Source organism: Schistosoma haematobium, chromosome 4, assembly GCF_000699445.3.
Source record: "Schistosoma haematobium chromosome 4, whole genome shotgun sequence".
Taxonomy (NCBI): Eukaryota; Metazoa; Platyhelminthes; class Trematoda; order Strigeidida; family Schistosomatidae; genus Schistosoma; species Schistosoma haematobium.
The window spans coordinates 17,131,218-17,156,649 of NC_067199.1; the positions used below are offsets into that span (position 1 = coordinate 17,131,218).

Genomic DNA, 25,432 nt, shown 5'->3' on the forward strand with positions numbered 1-25,432 from the left:
TGAACACCGATTACCACGACTAGCAATGCTATCCGGTATTGGAGATGGTTGGAAGAAGGTTAGGGGCGGCCAAACCAAAACGTGGCATCAGTGCTTGAAGACACTAACTTCTAGTCTGAGCCATGTTGGTAGATGCAGACTACTTAGTTGGGGTCCGCGTGACTATCGTAACCAATGGTTGGAGACTCTTGGCGACATGGCTCAGAATCGATCACAATGGCGTCGGTGTATACACTCTCTGTCTTCCCTTAAACTAAGAGATTAAAATCACTTCATATCTTTCTTTCTACGAACCAATTCTTTCTTCTTGTACTATATTTCTATATGCAATCTTTCTCTTATATATTACCACCTTTGACCTATCCACTGCTATGAATCCGGTGTTCATCTTGTTGTGCTGATGCGGTATGGCAACCTGGACCGATGCATACATGTGCCTGGTCCTACGTTGTAGCTGACTGACTGACCTGCCTACCAAAAGTATAAATATACTGCTTAACAGTCCACCCTATTTCACATTGTAACTGTGAAGCGTGCCCTTCAAAAGCAGGGAATGTTCGTATGTTACCATTATTGGACCAAAAGTAGTTGAAACATTCCTCGCGTATTTTTGGACCATCCATTAAAAAGTCCTGAGGTTAGACGCAGAGTAATAAGTAATGATGACAAGTTCGTTGATAAGGTGGTGGATCTTCAACAACTGGTTTGGTTAGGAAATGTTTTGCGTCAGATCAGACGCCACCTAGACGGTCGATCTTAGCTGACGTGAATGGGTTCTGGAACTCTAGAGGACGCATCAGTTTATGAATTCCTTAACTGCTGGTCTGAACCATATTTCCGCATGCGGAACACCTGGTTAGAGCTTACAGGATTTTCACATCCAATAGTTGGAGTCGGTTCACGCTTCCGAATTGGCTATGATTAAGCCAACTTACTTTATTCTTGTCACTCATTAAATCAGGAGGTTCTGGATTATCTTGTGGTATAATCATCAATGTACAAACGTTAAGAATACGGACTGATGATATGTGTGTTTATAGTGCTTTCTTCGCTTGTGACGAATTCTTATAGTTCAATGTTTTTAAAAATCGACCACCTAAGCTCTGGGAGTTGGTCAGTCTAACTAATATCAAGAGGAAAACATGACAGATTTACTAAGTATAGCATTATATGGTTTTGTAGTCGAGTTGTACGTTTCTATAAATTTCTACTTTATATTAGTATTTTGAACAGGGATCCGACTAACGAAGCTACAGACTATCTTTTGTTGTGACATATATGTGTTGACCAGGTCCAACTACTATTAAGTGGAGCAACAATGTTCGAGGGAAAGTTAGAGAGACCTACAGAGGACAGGGGATTAGTCCATTAAGCAGTCGGTCTGATCTGTTAGTTTCTTTATCGAGAGAGGGGGAGCAATGATTAAATGTGGTCAAGTAATATAGATTCTGAAATCTCATTTCTCGTAGCTAGTCTAAAATGTCAATAAAGGTTTTGAATTTGGATCATCTTGGTCACTGCTATGAAGATGCAACTGAATTACAAGTTTTCATCATCATATTCAACCATTTGGAAAAGTTACAAAAGAATATGCGTTGGCTCACAGTAAAAGCGACTACATTATTGACACTTTGAACTAAGATATAACCACTTACTTCACTCCAAGTCCTAACTACTCTAAAAGTAATCGTCCAAAAAAGATCTATTTGGCAAATGACCTGAAAACAGTCCAATTATATTCAAGTTCATTCGGTCACATATCGACAAAATTCGGTAATTATTAGTTATAGGAATTATCAACTGAATAATTGTCTCTTTAATGTAAAATCACAAAATTTAATTATATAGTATTGTATCGGAAATCAAATGAACAAAGTTCACACTATTCGAATATTAACTAAAAGGAAATCACATTTAGAATCAATAAATAATTGTAGATTGTTAACTTCGATAATATGCAATAATATGACGTGGTTGAATGATAGTTACTCAATAAGACCGGATTAATTACTCAAACCGACGAATACACTGATACAAAAGATATGACCACTATCCAGAAGAATACTTTCTCTATCTATTTAAATAATACTAAAGTGGCAATAAAGCTAAGAAATAACCATCATGTTTAATTCTTATGTGACATAGAAAAAAGACATTAATAGCTATTTAATCATTTGATTTCCACCAGAACTCCATTCACAGGTTAAAGGTTAACCTAAAAAGAAGTATATACCTTGAAACATTGCTTAGAATGTTTTATCAGGTTTGCTTTAATAGGACCAAGTTATGGAAGCTAATATACTATCAGGTTGATATCATTAAATAATCTAGGTGTAAACTATTAACTGGTTCCTCTTTGGCTATTAACAAACCAAGAAACATTTTAATCTCGAAATTCAGTGAGACTAATTTGTGGACGACCTTCGAGTAACGCCAAAGTGACCTTGAGATAACTCACAGGGTGGATAGAGGGTTACAAACTAGTATGAGGAATTAGGATTAAGATTTAGAATGAGAGGTTAAGGTTAGGAGTTCGAGTCTGAGTTTTCATCACGAAGTGACATCAGCTTTAATCCAAATTTTGCACCAAAATCCAATACTTGCTATTCTCAATTTCACTAGTTCGTCCATAAATTATTGTCTATCCTAAACTTTTCTTAACAATGAAAATGATTAAATTAAATGAACTTATTTAATATTTATTGTTTGTCATTAATAAAAATAAGTGCCCACCAAATACAATGTGTTTAATAAATCCAGTCCAGTTTGTGAAGTTCATTTAACCACTTCACATAGATAAAGTGATACTATCCCTTCTTCACGTTTATACAATTTTCAACCTGAAAAAAAAGAATTTTTCTTATAATATACCGTGATAAAAACTGCTTCACTTTATTGTATGAGGTTTCAATTATAAATATCTCAGATATTTACTAATTGGCACGTACAGACACTCTCAAATATTATTGGCTATTGACAGACAATATATTCTATGCCACATCTAATTGACCAATTTTATAGTGACTTCATTTCATTGTGTGTTTCTGCAAAATAGAACTTTCATTATCGATATCTGGTTGTTTGATAAATACAATCGAACAAGAGTGGCCACATGATTAGGACTACTGAAATAAGATAGTGTAACAGTTACACTGTTGAAAAATCTGAGTTTAGTTCGCATTTAACCTTCTTGAATTTAGATCGTAATATCGTCAATGCATCATCAATATGTGAAAATTAATCTCTCGTAATTTCTTACCACTTAAGTTGTGTACTATGATTTAAAGTGATGGTTCCAAGTGATGGTACTTTGTAACACTTTTCCAGTCATGCTTCTGTTGATGCAACTTTTGTACGGTTCAGTATTTTAAAAATTTAGTATGCTTACTGATTTCACTTAATGCTTTCATCATTTATTTACTGACCTCTGGTGGCCTGATAATTGATAATATTGGATTTTATTTTAAAATAATGAGTAAAAGTATTCTAATTGTTTCCTTTGTTAAAGTGTCTAACTGGACAAAGCCTAAATATGTACTTTATGGTAAAATATCACCCTATTTACTATTTCATGATCTGTGATTCATTTAAAGTGTGTGCTTTCCCATTCTTTTTTGTCAACCCATACACACACTAAAAATAAAAAAAGAAATTAGTATTATTGATCTCTTTGAAAAATAGTAGCAATATGTTGTAGTTTAAAATATACTCGTGTTATCGATTCAGAACTGATGGGCTCAAAATGTCACTATATGCTTAATTTCATGTGACTTACGATATACCATTAATTGTTTTGGAATAAAATCAATCAATCAATAAGTAAACAATAGTTTATGAAGGAACAAAGCTATACATACTGCAAACATTCTCCCTTATTTATATGCATATAAATAACTTTTGATCTTGATTGTATTGATTGTATTGTTTTGTTGCTTGTCTATAAGTTATTGAAATTCTGTTCAGCTACTTGAATTTGATATCTAATGATATAAGTAGTTAACGAAATGCTTTAAACTCTCATTCAGTTGTTATTGACAATTTTATTCACTTGCCCAACAACTAAATCAAGTTTATCATCAAGGTTTGCAGAATTAAATGAAATCACAACAAATAATATAATTATGAACAAAGGTTAACATCAGAATCCTATCTCAATGTTCAAATATTGTTAGGGAAAATTTCTGATTTTAGAACCTGTGTTCCTTCGTAACAGAATCCACGGGTGATAAATGATTCATTCTTCAATCGTGCTCGTGAATACAAAGTGTATATGAGGCTAAAGCAATCAAATCACAGGAGTACTTGCATATATTGGTCAGTCTTAACTAATTTTTAAACTTTAATTTCTAATATATTGATGAATAGTGACATTTAGATTTATAAGATTCTCATTATTCTCCAGTATCCAGTTCTGACAAGTCAAGGTTCTAATAAAAATCTAGACTTCATTTTTACTAAAATTTTATGAGCCACTTAGTATTTCTTGTTTATTTAGTCACAGAATCCAACAATTTGCCTGGTGATTAGGTCTAAATATAAAAATTGTAGTTGCAAATGCATAGTCTTGTATGTATAGTTTTGTTCATGGTTGTAAGTGTTCCATCCAAATTCATTTGGAAAATAGTGTAATTTGTTTTCTTATATTAAATGTAAAATCATTTAATTTCACTTGAAAAGTAGATATATTACTTCTATGAATATGATATTCATTCATTCTTTTATAGAGTGACTTTCTAATGAATTTAAGATTCTTATGATAAAATATTCGTAATGAGTTTTGTTGGATTACGAATGAAAGATTAACTATAATCACTAAAACTTTTAATACTTTATGCTTTTGTGATGTAAGTGTTACACATGTAACAAGATTAGCTGTGGATTACATGGAAGTGTTTTACCACATAAGACCAGAGCAATAAAATGTAATGAGAATGGTGCATTGCAAAATTGTCGAAACAATGGTAAAGAAAACCAAACATGGAATATATTGTTCGAAAAGAAGAAGTGATTTTAAGAAATTAAAATTACCTACGCATTATTAAGAACTGTATTTCACTCATATAAAGTAAGGTAAGATGGATTGTCGTGCACTATACTCGCTCTTTTAATAGAATGACGCATCTGAGTTATTTATACATCTGTAGCCGTATGAAAGCTCAGAGATAGAAGGAATGTAATACATCACGCGGTAGACTGTCTTTCATGTAAAGTGAGTTTAACAAGCGAACCAATGGTTTTCATTCAAATTACTTACGTTTTTTAACAATCGGTCTCAGTATTCCAATGAAACGTTGTTACAATGAACTTTAACGTCAAATGTTTATTGTTTTCTTTTTTAAAACCTTGACTTAGTTGAATTGGTTATCAAAGTACAATGTAGGTTACTGGATATTTATTTGTTTAAAGCGTTTTCTTGGAAAACAATTTTGATTGACTGAATTTGTTACCGAATGTTTATCTCGTTATTATTATTACTATTATTATCGTTTATAAGTTTCTAGAGATACTTTGTTATTTTATTTTATTTTATTTGAACACATGAATATTGGTACAAGAAAGCGCCAATATATATGCGCCACACAAAACAATGAGAATTCGAAGAGAAATAGAAAAAAAAACTAAGGAGCGCAAAAGAAAAAGAGAACAATAACGAAGAGATTGGTGTAAGGTAGTGTGGTATTAACGAGAGAACGGCAAGGTACAATCAGAAGAAATCTTTCAGATAAGGGAGACACAACCACTTTTTATGAAGAAAGTAAAAGAAGGTTACAGCAGGATCGCCACTGGCTTCTATTCTGAGCCATATCTGATAACGTCTCTAGCCACTGTGTAGCACCATCTCTCAGACCCCAGCCAGGGAGTCGTGAAGGACCAACACAAGCCAGTCCTTTGCAGCTTTCTTTCATCCCACGACACCATGTCATATACTGACCACCTCTCCGCTTCTTCCATCCAGTTCCAGCGTCGGCAAATAATGCACGACGTGGAATTCTCTGGGACGACATTCGTAGAACATGTCCAAGCCTCGGTAGTCGGTGTTTCAAGATGGTGACAGCAGCACTTATGCAGCTACCTAGATACACGAACTTCTCAACTACGTCTATCTGCTCACCATCCAGGGTGAGTACAGGATTGGAATCCTGCCAGTCTGTAGAAGTACTTTGCACTTCGAAGGTGCAAAGCACATACCATACCTACGGACATTGATTGCCAACTGATTAAGTGCGGATTGCATGGCTTGGGCATTATCGCACAGTAAGACAATATCATCCGCATACTCAAGGTCGAGAAGTCTTTCTCCAGGCAACAGATCCACACCGCCATTACTTACATCCATCAGAGCTGTTTCCAGAATGTCATCGATGGCAAAATTGAAGAGGAATGGTGAGATTGGGCGACCCTACCTAACCCCACTGCTCGAATGGAACAGTGGAGAGAGGTAGTTGTATGCCCTCACTCTGCCTGAGGTGTCTATATATAGGGCCTTTAGGATGCTAGTAAACTTCTCAGGCACACCCTTCTTCAATAGACAATCCCAGAGAACAGTCCTGTGCAACTAATCGACGGCAGCACTGATGTCAAGAAACACTATGATTGTTGGCCTTTGATAAGTATGGAGGTGTTCTAACATTTGGCGGAGGGTGAAGATATGATCAATATATCCTCGACCAGAACGAAACCCAGCCTGCTCCTCGCGAGTCAATCTTTCTAGGGTTTTGAACAACCTACGAAGTGACGGAAGCCAATAGCTTGGACGCAATCGGAAGTAAACTTATCCCCCGATATTTGTTACAGGAGCGACGTGAACCCTTTTTAAAGATAAGGACAACTATGGACTTTGTGCGATGTGATTATGCAATGAAATTGATCACTTATGTTTTGAATAATTAAATAAGTCATTAGTTATCTGTAATTGTTTGTCTCGGACATGTCCAATGAAGTGCAGCTTGATACGCAGGATAAAAGAATCCGAAATGGAAATGTTATGGTTTGAAATTAAATCTTTGAAAACAATTACACTCTATTATGTAGCCTCCTCTAACTAAACAAACTAAAAGATAAGCGATAATGTTAGATATGATACACTTGATGAGCATGAAGAGATTGTGGAAAATCTCAATCATATTTCATTATCCATATTAGATTAGTGATCTAAAAGAACTTGAATAACTCTATTTCTTCGCAATTCTTAATATTTGAATATTTCCACTTAGATATAAACTAAATGCTCAAATTAAATTGAGTAGTTGTTTGTTGATTTTCTTTGAGTATGTATAGCAACTGGAAAGATCTGTAATGGATTGCCCAGGACAGGGTTGGATGGAGAGTGCTTGTAGGCGGCCTATGCCCCACCAGAAGGGGTAACAGGCGTGAGTATATATATATTACTATGGTTAAATTAAGCTTTGCCATGACTTTAATATTCTAATCATCAATGAGATGTTTGTTGATTATTACGTACACTGCTCATGAAGATCTTATAAGAAAGATCATGGTCATTTATAAATAGGGTGGGTGGCGGTGAGGTGACCTCTACACCTTTTTAATTGCACTATATCATCTAGAAGCTTTTTTCCAAGCTATATATTCTTCAAATTCCACAAGAGATCCTCCTAATGTAGGGTTCAATATAATTAATACAAGATAGGTTCTCAACATTTCTTTCCAGTTTGGTAACCTACGTGTATCTGACTCCAGTTCGATTGTGTTATGATCGTATGAATGGCTTTGATTAATATATACATGCCTGCTATCCTCGTATATAATAATCGACTTAGATCGCGTTAGTGAATAACGGAATCAAATAAGTCAAATACGAGGATGGATTCCGAATACGTATATTTCACATAATCGTTGATCTGAACAGACAATCAGGGAAACGAAGTGAAACGCTTAGTAAAATCGTTGTGTAACTGCTTTTCATCATGTACAAGACCTTATTCAGTATTCTCTGTCGGTGTTTTGTAATTCTTAACTTGTATTTGAAATAAATATGTAGACAACGGGAACAAGGTGCGGACAACAGACTGAATTTTACTACAAAATTACAAAGTTCTTTCATCAAATGTAAAAACAATACGTCCAATAATTCATTTGTCAGTCAGTCAGTAACAACGTAGAACTTCGTACGTACGTACATCAGTTCGAGTTGCCACACCACATTAGCACAGAGATGCAGTGGTCGATTCAAATCCCGTATTGGTAGAGGTAATAAGAGTATGAGCAGTAATCGGGAAGATTAGGGTTTGGAGATGTTACTTAAAGAGTATAATACAATGAAATAAATTTGGGAAGAGGAAAAAAGGGACATGAAGAATTCAGAAGATTAGAATTAGGGAGAACACAAAGAGTGTATGCACCTGCGCCATTGCAAACGATTTTGAGCCGTGTCATTCAGGGTCTCTAACCATCGGTTGCTATCATCTTGCGGTCCCCAACCAGGTAGTCTACACCTACCAACATGACTCAGACCACTTGTCAGTGACTTCATGGACTTATGCCATGTTTTGGTCTGGCCGCCCCTAGCTTTCTTCCAATCTACTCCTATACCAATGAACATCGCACGTCGAGGCAGTCGGTCGTTGGGCATACGTAACACGTGTCCCAGCCATCTCAACTGATGAAGTTTCACTACTTTATCAATTGATTTGCCATCCTTACCTAGTACCCGTTTCCTAACAACTGCATTACTTACTCGATGGTCCCAGGATATACGAGCAATGTTTCGAAGACACCTATGATCAAATACTAGTAACCTACGGATATCCTCTACTCTTACCGGCCATGTTTCGCTGCCATAAAGTAGGACGGAACGAACTGCTGCGCAGTAAACCCGTCCTTTGGTTGATATCTCGCCTACGCCATAAATGACGCAAGTTGGTAAAAGCTAGTCTAGCCTTCTGTATCCGTGCTGAGATTTCGTCACACACCAGACCACACGGGCTGATGAGACTTTCAAGATAAGTGAAGCGATCGAGATGCTCAATTACTTCACTCCCTATCATTAGTTCGGGTGTCAATGCAACCCAATCCTGAAGCAACATTTTGCATTTCGAGGTGGAGAATCGCATCCCGAACATGCTTGCATTGTTGCTTAGAGTGGTCAGAAGACTCTGCATTTTGTCAGCGTCTTCACCAAATAGAACTATGTCATCATCATATTCTAGGTCAACAAGTGAATCTCCCGGTAGAAGTTCAACCCCTGGAAATCTAGACGAGAAAAGTGTTATCGCTAAAAGTACGTCGACGACAAATTTGAACAAGAATGGAGAGAGTGGGCAGACCTGACGAACACCACTTGAGGTAATCTATTGTGATGATAGTTCGCCATAAGTTCTCACTCTACCAGTTGTGTTCGAGTAGAGAGCCTTTATAAGGTTAATGTACTTCTTTGGTACTCCTTTCAGTGACAAACACTACCATAGAACCTTACGATCAACAGAGTCAAATGCCGCCTTAAGGTCGAGAAATACTACCATTGTGGGGCGTCTGAACGTGTGTCTGTGTTCTAGAACCTGACGTAGTGTGAATATCTAATCTATACAACCACGTCCAGGTCGGAAACCAGCCTGATTTTCTCTAGTCTGCTCTTCATGAGCTTTAGTTAGGCATCGAAGTATTATTGAAGCTAGTATTTTAGACACTATATTATTCAAACTGATTCCTCTGTGATTGTCACAAGAGGACTTCCGTCATTTCTTATAGACTGGCACAATCAGTGATTGGGACCAGTCAGATGAGATTACGTCCAGTTCCCAAATTCTACCCAAGACCTCAGTTAATCTCACTGCTATTACTGAACCACCAACCTTAAAAATACCGGTTTCCTTAACAAGTCTGAACAATTGTCTGCTATTACCTATTGCCTCTGTTTTTTCCATCTCTCTTGCTTTCACTACCCACCACTGTTCACGATCATTGCGTAGACTTCTTGTCAGCTTGCGCTTAAGCTGACTCCGCTCTTCATTATGTTCAGAGCCAGGTGGAGTGAGTTTCCGAGCATCTATCAGAGCGATAAATGCTGCTGAGATCCAGTGTTGCTCCCTAACCGTGCTAGCAGATATCACTGCTGTTTCCTCAGCTTTTCGAGTATCATTCCATGCTGCCTCGGGGTGGGCATCACATAATTGGCTGCTTAACTGTTATCCTAGTTGTTCCCCAAATATACTCTCAGCTTGACTATCATTAAGTAGGGCCCTAAGAGGTTTACTTGCAGCGTCTTTCCTACGTCCAGTAAGACGCAAGCAAATACGCGCTCGCACAAGAGCGTGATCTGAATCTAGGCATGTGCTCCAGAATGAGCGACAGTCTTCTATCGAGCCCCTCCATCGGTGGCTGATAGCGATGTGATCTATTTGGGTCCAACGTTGGGACGAATTAGGGGGTCGCCATGTTAAAAGATGTTTTTCCTTATGCTTAAAGTTAGTATTTGCAAGGAACAGGCGGTTATCTGAGCATAGCTGCAACAGACCGTCGCTATTATCTGTTCTTTGAGCCACGATGCAATAGGATCCACCTAGGTGTCTTTCCCTATCGCTTAGTTTACCTACTTGAGCATTAAAGTCACCAGCCACTATTACTACGTCCGAGCGCCTAGCTTTTCGGAGGAGGTTGGAGAGCTTTCTGTAAAACTCATCTTTTACACCATCTGAGCTGCAGTCAGTGGGAGAATAGGCAGAGACGACGAAGAAGCAATAACGAGTGTTCCTATCTTTTCGGATCCTTACTCTTCCGTTCAGTCGGACAGCGCACAAACGACTGTCTACTGGGATCCACTCTAAGAGAGCTAGTTCTGCCCTAGGACTCAATGCTATACCTATGCCGGCGAGGCCACGGGAAGCAGGATCAGGGCATCCAGGTACAGGAAGCGTGAATCGAAATGGTTCTTCATTTTGGCATGGGGAGGTCAGATGAATGACGCTACTCGGATCCTGTATGCGCGTTTCGGAGACCCAACACACGTCAATGGCGCGGGATTCTAAAGTCCTAGCTAAGGAAGCCTGTTGTCCTATTCGGCACAGTGTTCGGACGTTAAAAGCTCCTACGTGTAGTTTAGAGCGTGGTTTCAGGAGACCAGGAATAGCGTTCCGCGTACTCGAATCGTTTGCCTTAGCAGTGCAAGATGATAAAGAGACGTGAGGAGGGTTAGTCATGGAAATAAGAGAGGTATTAGGAGGTGTAGGAAGGATTTGAATGTGACCAACTTAGTCTCGTGTGCTGTTACGGGTATGAGGGCTGATATCACTTCCCGGCTGCCCACACCGTGGAAGGGTATTTCTTGAGAACCTGAAAAGGAAATTGGATTAGTGTTGGTCTTGACGACCTGGGAGTGTGACCGCAGAGCCAAAGGGACAACTGCTTGAGGCCGGTCGCACACGGCCTTTTCGTGGAAGGTTTTTGATGTGTTAGCTCCGCTCTTCAAAGGGCCTTACCGCCGGAGACGGAAATCCGTGAGGTAAGGTGAGGTGTGACATTTTTAGGGTCGACCTTTTCTAAGCCCACCCCTCCTTGTGGGAAGGCAGCATCGCTGTTATGCCGCTTGTCTGAAGGAAACATCTTACTGCCGTCACACCTCTGTACAGTCAGCAATACGACTTCACCCTCAGACCTTGAGTTGCTGCTTTTAGTCTTACCGTTCTCCAATCGACCTGCCTGGCATGGTAGAACCTATAGGAACATATGTTCCAGCCAATATAGTTCAGTTGGGTCATCACGATAGGCAAGCCCGACCACCGCGTCAAGGTAGTAGCTTCGGTCGGGAATTCATTTGCAAATCCTCCATCAACTGTCTCAAACTTTACCGTTCTTTCATTGCCATAATAATCACTTTTTGTTCCCGTTCTCTTCGATTCGATCCTCCCAACCTTGTAATGACAGTGCTTCCACTTCTGGTTGATGTTATATACTACTTATTTCTACATAAGTAGCATACATCACAAATGTACCATGATAATTTTAATATACAAAATGTTTTTTGAGTTTATCTGGTTGATACATCTTTATGCTTTAGAAAGTTCTACAAATTTCCGGTAGAAGATGACTGAATTTTAAGATATTTACTGTGTTCTGATTTTATTTTTGTTTATTTTCCTCATTGGTTATGAGCTCGTTCATTCTTCTGCATGAGTTAACAATGAGAAGTAAATAAAATATCGTGAGAAAATTTTGAAACGATCTTCCTGGTAGTATCATTCACGTAACCTTTTGTACACTAAATTTAGGAATTATTAATTTACCCGTTCTTTCATTGTGATAGTTAGAGCAAGTGATAGCGATAGCCTCATTAGTTTACAGATTGAGTTATTTAACTTCAAGTAGACCTGTTGAAGATCACCAGAACTCCTTACTAACATGATAGTTAATTTCAAAATCCTCTGCTGGCTTTTTATACTCATCTCCTATGTCACTGATGCATTATATGATTACATCCGTTGTTTCAGTTAGTGCTTAGCTGTGTACACGTTCATCCTCTAACCAAGGTCGACACCGGCATTTGTGTACTCTTGAAAATAGGTTCTACTGTGGTGTGTGCTACTGACGTCGACAGATATAAGTAATATGTATCACCAATTGAAAGTGGAATGCCTGGTGGCAGAAGGTTGAGAAGATGGAATAGTAGAGAGCGTGAACAGAGAGTGATGGGTATTGAAATGAAGGAACAATAAAGTCTGGGACAATTGATGGACATTTTGTAAATGAAGTATTTATTGTGTGGTTCTCAAATTTTACTAAAAGATTGTGTTATTTTCTATTCGAATACATTCGATTACCCCCATCTGAGTTCTCGTTCATCACACCATCATCAGGAATTCTCTTTAGACTCATTACCTTAGCCGTTTAATTCGTTATATATTTAATTATTAATAAATTATGAGTAGCAAATAATGTTCACAACTGAGTTGGCGTAAAATATGTTTTTATTCAAACATATTGTCAATGGTTTAAAAACCTGGAGAAAGATTTTCATACTTGCCTTCTGATTTAACTTTATGTTTCAGCCAACCATTAAGTCATTTTATGTCTGGGAAAATTAGATATGTTGAGATTAGGGCGTAATTGTAATACAAGTTTTCAGTAAATCATATAAGTTCACGATAATCAAAACAATGTGTTGTAGATGATCATGTAAATTTGAAGTTATCACTGCTTTATTGAAAAAAATTGTTTCTCATCCTGTAATATGATATCCACTTCTCCTTTAGGCTTGAGAACTTGTGTATGGTCCTTTAAAATAACTATTATCTTATTTCATTAGTTCCATACATATATACATAATTCTATTCTTGTCAGTGAACTATTTAATCAGTGACTAGAAGCTACATCACTATTGTTTTCAGTATAAATGATAAAGAATCAGTTTTATTAATTTTTGAAACTGATAACTGATTGATAATTTTAAATGGATTGATATTAATATTGGCAATTATAATTTATGAAATAGCTTTCTTAAAGCATTTTAAAATCATCAATTTCTTCTTTAAAATACTGCATTAATGAATAATAAAACTTTCTCAGACATCACTGTTTATAAATTGGAAATTATTAAATAAATTAATAAACGGAGTACAATTTAATCTGCTTACTTTTAAAACTCAAGTAATTGCTATTGAAACTCCGCCTGGAGTCCCTCTGGGGCCTACTGCCGGTCCCAAGCCTGGATAAAGGAGGAGGGTTGGGCATGCGGTTAGCAACCCTATTCCATAGAAAACTAACTCGCTGAAAAAACGCTAATTGCGATTGAGCATACGAATTTAATTTGTAATAATAATTTTTTATTTATCACTATCATCAATAATCTATTCTATTTTTATTTATTTATTTGAACACATAAAAATTAGTACAAAGGGGCACTGAATACATATGAGCCACACAAGTCATCTGGTTTGCGTGTCGACTGTGACACTGCCCGGGTGTTCAGACCGAAGCAGATGGTTTCCTTACGGAGTCACACCCTGAGCCTTCGTCTTGAAAGTCTAATCCATAAGGCAGTGGAGCAACTTTAGGAGATGCAGTCCCATGGTAATCCGTGACCAACAATTGGTACATACGCAATTTGTTCCCTGAGAATCCTGGAGCCCTTGTGCACTATTGGTTTGGAATGAGGGTTTCCCAACTCCCCTAGATGACTCCTACGTATCCACCGACTCGATTAAAGAGCCGGACATTCGCTTTTCGTCCTCCCGATTTCGTAAACAGCACCCACGCCATGAGAAGGCAGTGAGTAGGACTTCCCTAGCAGTGGCTGTATACGCGTGGCCATGTGAGAGTATTTCAAGAGAGAGAGCGAACTCTCCACACTTTCGCCCATATCAGGGCATTTGGATACAAAATAAATCTTACTTCAATAATTTGAGTTGAATGACTGATTGATTAGCAATAAATTAACTAAATAGCACATTTTTTAAATTGATCTAAGCCATAGATAAAATGGTTCAGCAATTATCTTCTATGGAAGAAATACCAGATTTCTTTATCTTGCTTCTATGTGAACAATGTGATGTTTTAATTAAGAAGCAAAAAGTAGTCATGTTAGACTCTGTAAGGTTAAATTTAAACAGTAAAATGCTGAATGTAGTTTATCCATTTAATGTATACTGACTATAGTACTATTTCAATACAGCAAGTATTAAAAATATTTGGATCATCGCAAATGCAGTCCGACATACTAATAAGTGATAAGCTACCAGACATCACAGTTTACACAGTCGCATACACCTTAAAAAAGTAATCATGCACCCATTTGTTGATTCGCCTTCTGATGGATAAATTATTTCATGGAGACAAATCAAATGATTTACTTCCTTATGAAGAACAGTAAAGTGTTGAATAAAACCACATATTTATATGTCTTAAATTAATTCATTTATATGTAACTCCGGTGCTGGTGTTCAACTAGTAAATAAAAATGGTAATCTCACTATTTATTCTAATCTAACACTTGACCTACAAAACAGAATGATTTCTGTAAACTTCGCCATTTTGAAAAAGAAAAGTACATCGTATCCAGTGATATTTTCTAAGCTTATTCGTTGTCAAATTGAGACTACGTCATATAGGAATCCTTCTCATGATTCTCATCACTGAGAAGATCATGTATGACCAATATGTTGTTTTATTTACTGCTTGTTAACGGTTCATGAAGCCATTTACCATTACATTTTCCACTTCCGTACAACATTTAAAAGTTCCTTCATCGATTTCCGCCTTCCCAATTGTGCGGCGTTCTAACTTGTTTTGAAACAATTTTTTGTGTTTTCAGAAAACGTCTTCTATCGTTATAGCTATCTCAGTCACGCGAACAATGAATAGGTCTCTAGGACTGTTTGGGCTTTTCCATGTTAATATTTCGTTCAATGGTACATATCGTAGATTTACATTGTTTATCCAACCTATACCAATAATTCACTTGGTGTTGTTTGGGTTTTATCTTCCTATTGAAGTTTAAGACTGCAATTGATCAGTCTGTTATTGGCATATGTGCATATTGTGCGTATGCCTCGATATTGCCTTAATTCACAAGCTTTTTGTAAGCAATGATGGATAGTGGCTAGCAGTGGAATCCAGGACACGCATTTCTTCCTATTTGTTTAATTCATGTCTATTGGCTAAATCACGATTTCCTGTAAGATAATTATCTCGAAATTCAACAGGTCATTTTATTGTTTCAACGATCTTTAATATATATTCGGATACATTCCGTCTGTGTGTTTGGTTATCAATACTTGTGGAGGACCCATTAAATTTCATGTCCTTTTTGAGTCTAATGTGATATTTGAGCTGTATGCACTTGTAATCGAATATGAACATCATAAACCGATAATTCCACATGCCATCGTTTATCAGTTATACTTTACGTCAGTGTAGCATACAAACTTTTTGAGTACTTGCTCTGATTTTAGTGGAGAGGCTTCGGTGACTTTGATCTTAAACTTTCCCTAGCTCGGCAGACTATTCCTTTGTGTCAGACTTTATTGAATATGTTGTATCTATGATTTGTGGACCGGGAAGACTTTGGAAAGTGTCACGTACCACAGAACTAATAATTAGTTGGTTTGAAAAATTCCCAGTGGTATTTACTACGTTTGATACCATTTTGTCTTTGACTTGTTTAAAGGCATGAGTGGCACAATTAGATGGCACTGTAATTTCGTCCTCTAGAATAACCATGTCTTTTTTTCAAGTTTACTAGTCCTGCAAATTCCCAAGTAACAGTATGCAGTGTTATTTGACCGTCGTGTTCCATACAAGATAACAAACGCATGCGAAAATCAGGATCGATAGGAGAGTTTAATCCAAAAATGAATAATATGCATCTAAACTAGTTACTGGATAGTGCATTTAATTTAAATCGTTCTGTTTATAAATTTAGTCTACTGCTACACATAGAGTAATCTTCATCAGCCTCTTTTGTCATCTCTAGACAATTTTGGATACGAAATAATGACATCTATCTATAAACATTCTATTTAAAATGTTGATAGTTTTGTGGTGTGTGCTAATTATATTGACATAAGTAGTAGATGATGTTAGTTGTGAACGGAAGGTCTAGCAGCGGAAAGACAAGAGAATCGAACAGTAAAGAATGGAAACAAAATGCGATTTGTGTGAAAATGCAAGAACAACGAAGTCTGAGTCATTTTGAGACAATCGATGGACATTTTGCAAATTAAGCATTTACTTTATTATTGTTAGATTTTATTAACAAGTCGTGTAACTTTGTGCTAAATACATTCGATTGTCCCTAATCGTGTTCTTGTTCACTACAATTTCAGCTAAATAGGATTTACGGGGATTTCTATGCAGGATATGGATTTTGTACTTTTGACACTCAACGGGACCAATTTTCTGTAATAGCAGTCGAGCCTTCTTGGTGTCGTACATAGTGAGTTATTCCACTCGAAGAATATGCTCTGCAATTGTTCGGAAGATTGTGCCGGGTTTTTCGCTGCTTCAATATGAAAATTTCTGGACCGATATAAATGTAGGATGATGCTATTATTGTTTTCTTCTCTGGCTCCAAAATCTCCATCACCTATTACTTATGATTGAGAAACGAGGAACCACTGCAATTTCCACGACGCGAAGTAAGAATAACAAGATTTATCAAACTCAAAACACGAGACTACCCTAGTCGAAAATACACTCGTTCATACATTGATTGTAAACCCATTTATTCATTAGTTAGGATGAAATCACATATATGAAAAGTACCTGGAGTTAGAAAAAAGCACATGTTGCATGTCATGCTGAGCATAGTTCACGTTGATTTCATACAAGAGTATCATATCTTCAACAAACATCACACTCAAATACTTTAATGTTATAATAACAAATAAATTATCATACTGGAAAACAAAAACAAATACTGCACTAAGTAATTATCACATTGAATTAAATATACGGAAGTGCTGTTGAACAAAAATCACAATGAGTCGAAATCTGATCTTGCCTCTTTATCCCATCATATCAGCTTTTGTGAAATGTCAATAGATATCTAGTTCTATATTTGAATGTTATAACTCACCATCATATTATGTCTGGTAGATCATTCAGAAAATTTCTTTTGAAAAACGGCTTCAATAATCTGGTTTTCATTTTTGATAAGTCTTTCATATAAGGCAGGATAATCAGTTTGTTGGTTTGTGTATTTGATTTCGTTTCTGCTGATGAGTTTAGGTGACATATTTTGATGAAGTTGCGTGAGTAGCCGTTCTTACAAAGAATTGTGGAGATAGATCTGGCAAGCTTATTTTGTAAATAGTTTTTAATATTATTGGTATTTATTTTGTCAATTTCTCACTACATGTACATTTATCATTAAATGACTGTACCTGTTGTTTTAGTAAATGACCTTGACCACTTTTTCCGTTGTGACACATCGTTGCTGGTTAACAAATACACTGCTTCTCACACACCCCTCGTTCTATTTTCATTCGAGATTGAGTTAACTGAGATCTAAAATAAATATTATTTACATTCATAGACTGTGAGAGCGAATACACCATACCTTACTTTGGATTACACTACTGGGGAGTTCATCGATACGTTTGGAATTACCAAGCATCTATAATTGTGGATTTATTGTACCAGATTAAAGCCGAACACGCATCATTTTGGGTGAACTTAAGTAAAGTCCCATTTTTATTGTATTTGTAACATTTAACTGATATATATTAATATTACTATTGCTTTTTATTAACTTTGTTGATAATTTTTGCGTTTATATATCGTCTGGTCCAACACAGAATAATCATTGGAAAGTTTTCTTCGGTTTTCCTGTATCCGAAGCTGACCCACACGGATCAAATTCTCAATTACAGCAGCAACAACCTAAGAATTCACAATATCAACTGCGTACAAACTTTACTCAACAAGGCGACGACACACTGCCAACACACTTGCAGTGCGGAAAAATGAAGGAAAATACCTAGTAGCTATCCTTCGTAAGAACGGCTACCCAATCAACTTCAGCAAAATATGTCGATCCAACGCATCGGTAGAAAGGAGGTCGAATGCAGAAACCAACAAACAGATCATTCTACCATATATAAAAGACATCAGAAATCACAACGAGATTGTTGAAGTTATTCGGAATAGACATAGCACATAAACCAACAAAATCACCTCAATTAATCCCATGCAAACCAAAGGACGAGATGACGAAAGAAGAAAAATCGAACATCATCTACAAAATAAGTTGTTGCAACTGCGATAAACACTACATCGGACAAAGTAGACACTCCCTTCATCTTCACCTGGACGAACATCAATTAGCAAACAAACGCCATGATATATCCTCGCTTATATCAATGCATGTGGACAACTGTAGACACATATTGGACAGGGAAAATGTTGAGATTTTGGATAGAGGGAATTCTAATAGCACCGTAGACTCTTTAGAGGCTTGACACTCAGGTCAATCAGCAATCAACAAACACACTGGAATCGATCCAATTTATAAACTAATCAGGAAGATCATGTACAAATATAGGACCAAGAATCAAATCACTGGGAGAAACAATCAAAATAAAGAAGTAAACAATGACAGGTTAAAGGTCAACAATAACCAATGAAGATCGGGGTCTAGTGGACAAGCTGTGAGTCATATGTGGAGGAATTCGAACACTTTTCTTCTACCTGAAATCTGTTCTGACGATGTTCAGAAGTACGATGAAAGATGCACGGGCAAACCGGCCAACTCAGAGAACAAAACTCCACTTAAATTTACGCATTTAACTGATCTGGCTGAAACCCGATATGAAGTGTCATTTGGTTAAACAACCTTACTGAACGGAGTAGGTTGGAAAGAAATATTTTAAAATTAACAACTTGATTTTATTGATGACTTTATATCAACGTTCAAATCCAACTTCATAGGATTTTTTATAAATTGTTAGTTTCGAAAAATCCCAAACCCTAGTTTGTAAATTATTCAAAAGTCTGCAAAGAAATGAGAATACTGGTAATATGAATACTAATGAAAATAACAAGCATAGTAATCATCGATCTGTCATAAGTAATTATAGTTGAGGCTTTTTTATTAGTAGCTTTGTGTTTTATGCAGTTGAAATTTCATAAACAGAACAACTATTCTTGATCGTTAGATGATATTTGGCTAACTAACTTGACTTAATAGTTTACATTTGGACTACAACTTCAATCTGGTGTGGAATAATTTTTGAAGAATTTACAACGTTTAGCAGGTCGTATACTAATCTTCTTCCCATCAAATTTTAAGCCACTTAGTTTTAAAACTAATTATTTGATGACTATACAGAACGAACACAACGATATTAAAGAAAGATGTTAATGAGATTAGTTACATAAAACAGAGTGAGATCACTGCCTCATGGGCCATTCCATAGAGTCCAACTGGTTGATGCACGTTAGTTGTCTCTGACTTTAACAAGAATCGGTAACCTGTTGGATATTGAGTGACCCGACTGCCAAACGAATTGGCTAGGGCCCAGGGACAATTTACAGGCCCTACAACACTTTTTTCAAACGGCGAATATGAAGGCAGTTAACTCGATATTTCCCTTGAACATTTTAAGTGTGCTAATAATACTACCTTTTGATATCCAGTAGTTTACGTTGTTGTTATTCATTTGGAATGTGTAACCTGTTATATCCGTAATATGACTAGGCAAAATATTACGGATAACACGTTCCAAAATGGTTGAAAGTAAATCGAATGTGGTTTCTTTTGCACATCTAAGGATAAGTTCTAAGGGTATGGCCATAAATATTAAGGAAATGGTGACTGGTTTGACGGCTAATGAAATATATCCTCAGATTGTGCCTGGTTACAGTTTCATTCCACTAAAATAACCATTTAATTGATTTTTGTAATGGTTGTTTGAATCTTCCCATTGACGCTTACAGCCGAAATTAGTCAGTCCCATTTAACATATGTGTAACCTGTGTATATTGCCCCGATATTGCCTTGAGTCACTAGCATTATAAGCAGACATGGATGATGGGTAGCAGTGGAATCCAGGACGCGTTTCGCTCTATTCGAGACTCGTCACCTGAATGTGCCTGCATTCTAGAATTGACGTTCACCAAAATAATAGGAAAAAAATGGGTGTTTAACGCTGCTATGTTTTCAATAGTGACTTGAAACTGACCGGTTCATGACTTCAATGAAATTCCTAATTACTTGAGCACATATTTCGAAATACAAATTAACCACTTACTTATTTACTCACTTACGCCTGTGACTCTCAATGGAGTATAGACAGCCGACTAGCATTCTCCAACCCACTCTGTCATTGACCTTCCTTCCTATTTCTGTCAAGTTGTTGTTCATTCTTCTCATGTCTGTCTCCATTTCTCGGAGTAATGTGTTCTTTGGTCTTCCTCTTCTCCTTTGACCTTGAAGATTCCAAGTGAATGCTTGCTTTGTGACGCAGTTGGGTGCTTTCCTCAATATGTGTCCTATCCACTTCCAGTGCTTCTCCATTTTCCTTTCTCCACCGGAATCTGGTTTGTTCTCTCCCACAGTAGGTTGTTGCTGATAGAATCTGGCCAAGGGGATCCGAAGTATTTTGCGTAGACAGTTGTTAATAAACACTTGTATCTTCTGGATGATGGCCTTTGTAGTTCTGCAAGTTTCCGCCTCAACTAGTAGAACTGTCTTGACATTTGTATTGAAAATCCTGACCTTGGCGTTGGTTGACAGTTGCTTTGAGTTCCAGATGTTTCTCAGTTGTAAATATGCTGCTCTTGCTTTGCCGATCCGCGCCTTCACATCTGCATTAGATCCACCCTGTTCATCAATGATGCTGCCCAAATATGTAAAGGCTTTTACATCTTCCAAATCGTCTCCGTCAATTGTGGTTGGATTGGTGCATGCTGTGTTGTATCGGAGAATCTTGCTTTTCCCTTTGTGTATATTGAGACCTACCGCTGCTGAGGCTGCTGCTACACTGATCGTCTTCTCCTGCATTTGTTGTTGCATTTCGGATAGAAGGGCCAGATCATCTGCGAAGTCTAGATCATCCAACTGCATCTTGGATGTCCATTGTATCCCGCGCTTCCCTTCAGACGTTGACGTCTTCATGATCCAGTCGATCACCAGGAGAAAGAGAAAGGGTGAGAGTAAGCAACCTTGCCTAACACCGGTCTTCACTTCGAACGACTTTGTCAACTGTCCTCCATGCACACCGTAGTGTCGAAGAAGTTTCCATAGTGTAGTTCTCTCCACGCTATCAAATGCCTTTTCGTAGTCAATGAAGTTGATGTAGAGCGATGAATTCCATTCAATTGATTGTTTCACAATGATCCGTAGAGTTGCGATTTGGTCTGTACACGATCTATCCTTACGGAATCTTGCCTGTTGGTCTCGATGTTGGGCGTCTACGCAGTCCTTCATTCTGTTTAACAATACCCTGTTGAAGACTTTTCCTGGTATTGAGAGAAGAGTGATGCCCCTGTAGTTATCACAGTTGCTGAGATCGCCTTTCTTCGGTATCTTGACCAGAAGTCCTTCTTTCCAGTCTGTTGGTACTTGTTCCTCATCCCAAATCTTATTGAAGAGAATGTGGATTATCCTTGCAGTTGACGCTACGTCTGCTTTTAGTGTCTCTGCTGGAATGTTGTCTGGTCCTGCTGCTTCGCCACTCTTGATTTGCCTGATGGCCATGCTTATCTATTCAATTGTTGGTGGGCCAACATTGATTGGGAGGTCCGTGGGTGCTGCTTCGATGTTGGGTGGGTTCAGTGGAGCTGGTCGATTCAAGAGTTCTTTGACGTGTTCTACCCACCTGTTTCGTTGCTCTTCAATGTTGGTGATTACCTCGCCTTCCTTGCTTTTCATTGGTCGTTCTGGTTTGCAGCGATTTCCAGAGAGTTTCTTTGTCGTGTCATACAATTGTCTCATGTTTCATTCTCTTGCAGCCTTTTCCACTGTCGTTCCTAGATCTTCCACATATTTACGTTTGTCAGTTCTGATGCGCCTCCTCACTTGCTTGTTTACTTCCGTGTATTCAGCTTGTGCCTTGGCTTTTTCTGCTCTTGTACGGCTGGTATTGATTGCTGGTTTCTTGTTCCTCCATCCATTCCATGTGATGGTGCTTCTTGTGGCCCAGGACCTCATGACATGTCATACGGTTGACATTAACTCAGCCTTCACGAATTCGTACAAAGTGTTCTAGGGCGTATACCAAGGTTTATCGAAACCGTACTCATACAGAAATTCAAACATCCTCTACGTATTCGAAAACGGTTTGTTCTCACCTTAAACCTACCCTCGCAATATTGTTTTGTTATCCAGCGTGATGAGTTTCACATTAGTCAAGTCTCATCCCTGTTATTCTCAGAAATGGAACATACTATTCAGAACTTACTAATAAGCTCAGATTTTATTGGAAGAAATCTTGAAAAAGGACGTCGTCCTACCTTTCACGAACTCAAATATCGTGTGTGAGAAGTGTGTTAAGACTGAAATTTTATCTTCTAAATAAATACACATCCTTCTCCTTGGTCATACTGACCATTATCATAAATAAACCTGCTTTTATTTATTAATCGCACGTCACGCTTTATGAGTATTACTGAATACTAATCAGTCTAGTGGTTATTTTTTATCTCAGTGATTGTGCGAGATATGTTTTGGGACTAATGTAGTGTTTTAGATTCACAACTATGAAGATCAGATTGCGAACAGTGGTCAGAGAAAGTAAAGTGCCGTATCTTGGATATTTTTTCTTCAAGCATTACTTGATAAATTACAAACTATGGTTTGTTGAAATGTTTCGTTAATACACTGTATCGATGACTAATTCTTGCTCAAAAATCTCAAGTTGTTCACAATAACAAGGGGTTTTTCCTGACAACCTATATAATTCAAGGAAAGAAGCGTTATGTGAAGCAGAACTATCCGTATCAAGTATTAATTCAGTTAGGCATTTCGTGGACATAACATTTATCGGCTGAAAGCATCCCCAAGCGTTCTAGACACAGTGATTTCTTTAACATATTTTATACTTCCTGTTCAATAACTTCATTAATTTCTCAAAAGTAATAGTGACTTTTAATACTTGACTTTAATTATCCTCTGTAAAGACAGTGCATCACAACAAGAGATTCTTAGGCGATTTATTGAAGCACATACAGTCATTAAGTCTACATCTGAATGAGAAAGTGAAGATAGAATAGCCTTCCAAGAGTGCTGATGGATCAATAAAAAGGAATCTGTGGTGTTTGAATGAACTAATGATTCCATTGTACTTGTTGAATGCTTGGTTTCGAATTCCAAATACAGTAATTAGTTTGTGCTTATCTAGTACTTCTTGATCTGATTACGTTATTTCTGGGATTCTTAGTTCATGCTATAATTCAAATACTCCTGATTATTACATTGGCGTCTCGATGAAGCCTGTGGTGAAGTTGTTGGATATACATTCAGATTTTGATGCTTTTGAGGATTACTTTGAAAGGTTCGATGTTTGGGCTATGATCAAGACAGATGATGAGGATGTTAATATTGTAGCACATTTCCTCACATTCATCGGAAAAGAAGCATATAGCTTATTAAAAACTCTGGCTATACCGAAAAAGCCCATTTCGCTTCCTTATACAACTCTCAAGGAACTACTTCTAGACTATGTCAAGTATACAAATTTCGATTGCGGTAATGGGAGGTTTCGTAAAATGATTCACAAGGATATAAAACATTCCACTACATCACGTCACCCAACCCAGTGCATACTCAAGGTTACGTGGAAAATTCATTGAGGAGTTTGGATGCAATTCACGAAGATGGCCACAAGTTTGGTCAATGCTTGTGATGTGGCAGGTTCCATATCAACTGCTGTTTATCCTTATCACAAAAACACTTCTAATGTTTACTCTAGTCAATGTGAGAAATATGCTTTGAATGAAGCCACATTATTCCTAACTTGGGGATATGAAGATCCGACATTATTTCGTGGGGGAGGGTAATCTAAGAGTCTATGGTTCAAATCCTAGGTAGCAGCGGTTTCAGTACACAATCGAGATGCTGATTACCCAATCCCAGCAAGCAGGTTAGTGTGTTCCGATTTCGGTTGTTAATTCTAATACTCATGAGTGCATTATAGATAATACAAAGTTTATATTCAATACAATGTCGGACAGACACAGGATGAACTTGAGAAGACGTACAATTAATTACAGACACTTATACTCCTAATTAAGCCGTGGCGGATGTGGTGTTTGAATGAACTAATGATTTCATTGTACTTGTTGAATGCTTGATTTCGAATTCTAAATACAATACATTCATTCGTGCTTGTCTAGTACTTCTTGATTCAAGTGCGTTATTTCCAGATTCTTAGGTTTTACTATGATAACGCGAAAATTTCTTATTCTTTCTGTACGATGTAAAATTGTTTCTCTGCCCTTTGTTACCTTTTTGCTTGAACTTTTATTTAATTGACTTCTATTAATCTTCATATAAAATGCCTTGACAAGTATATGTGTGACCAGATTGTTCGAAATGTATAGCACAAATACATCGTATTTTCTTTCCATTGTTCTGTCGAAATTTATAAAAGGGACTAATTGCTATGTTTATTCTCAAATCTTGCTTTTGTTATTGGTTTAACATCATTATGAATTCTTCCCAATACATGATTCATTTGTTTCGCATTCATCTCTTATTATTTTCATATAAAACTTTTACACATTGTAGTCTTCTATCAAATATTTGATCGAAATTGTAACTACACTATTATTTCTCTCACCCTATCCGACCCATATTTGTTCTGATCATGAGTGTTAAAATTGCACTTAATATATAAGCTAATTCAAGTTGACATTCCATATGAGTCATATCGACATTAACAATTTTATTCCATATTGTTTAACAATCCTAAATTCACATACTTCAAATGATGTACTTTGCCCTTGCCTGATCATTTTTCGGACTACTAATTTGGATATATGA

General features: G+C 37.1%; 1 protein-coding gene across 1 annotated transcript; it reads left to right on the top strand.

Moving 5' to 3' along the window:
- Positions 1-22,542: 22,542 nt before the first annotated feature.
- Positions 22,543-24,395, top strand: MS3_00000414 (uncharacterized protein). The gene is made up of 2 exons (XM_051208187.1): positions 22,543-24,301; positions 24,360-24,395. Exon 1 carries the CDS (start codon positions 23,875-23,877, stop codon positions 24,238-24,240), a length of 366 nt encoding a protein of 121 aa, XP_051066370.1. The 5' UTR covers positions 22,543-23,874; the 3' UTR covers positions 24,241-24,301; positions 24,360-24,395.
- The last annotated feature ends 1,037 nt before the right edge of the window (positions 24,396-25,432 follow it).

Coding starts and splice junctions, on each gene's coding strand:
- MS3_00000414 (XM_051208187.1), top strand. CDS start 23,875: ATGAAGCCTGTGGTGAAGTTGTTGGATATACATTCAGATTTTGATGCT.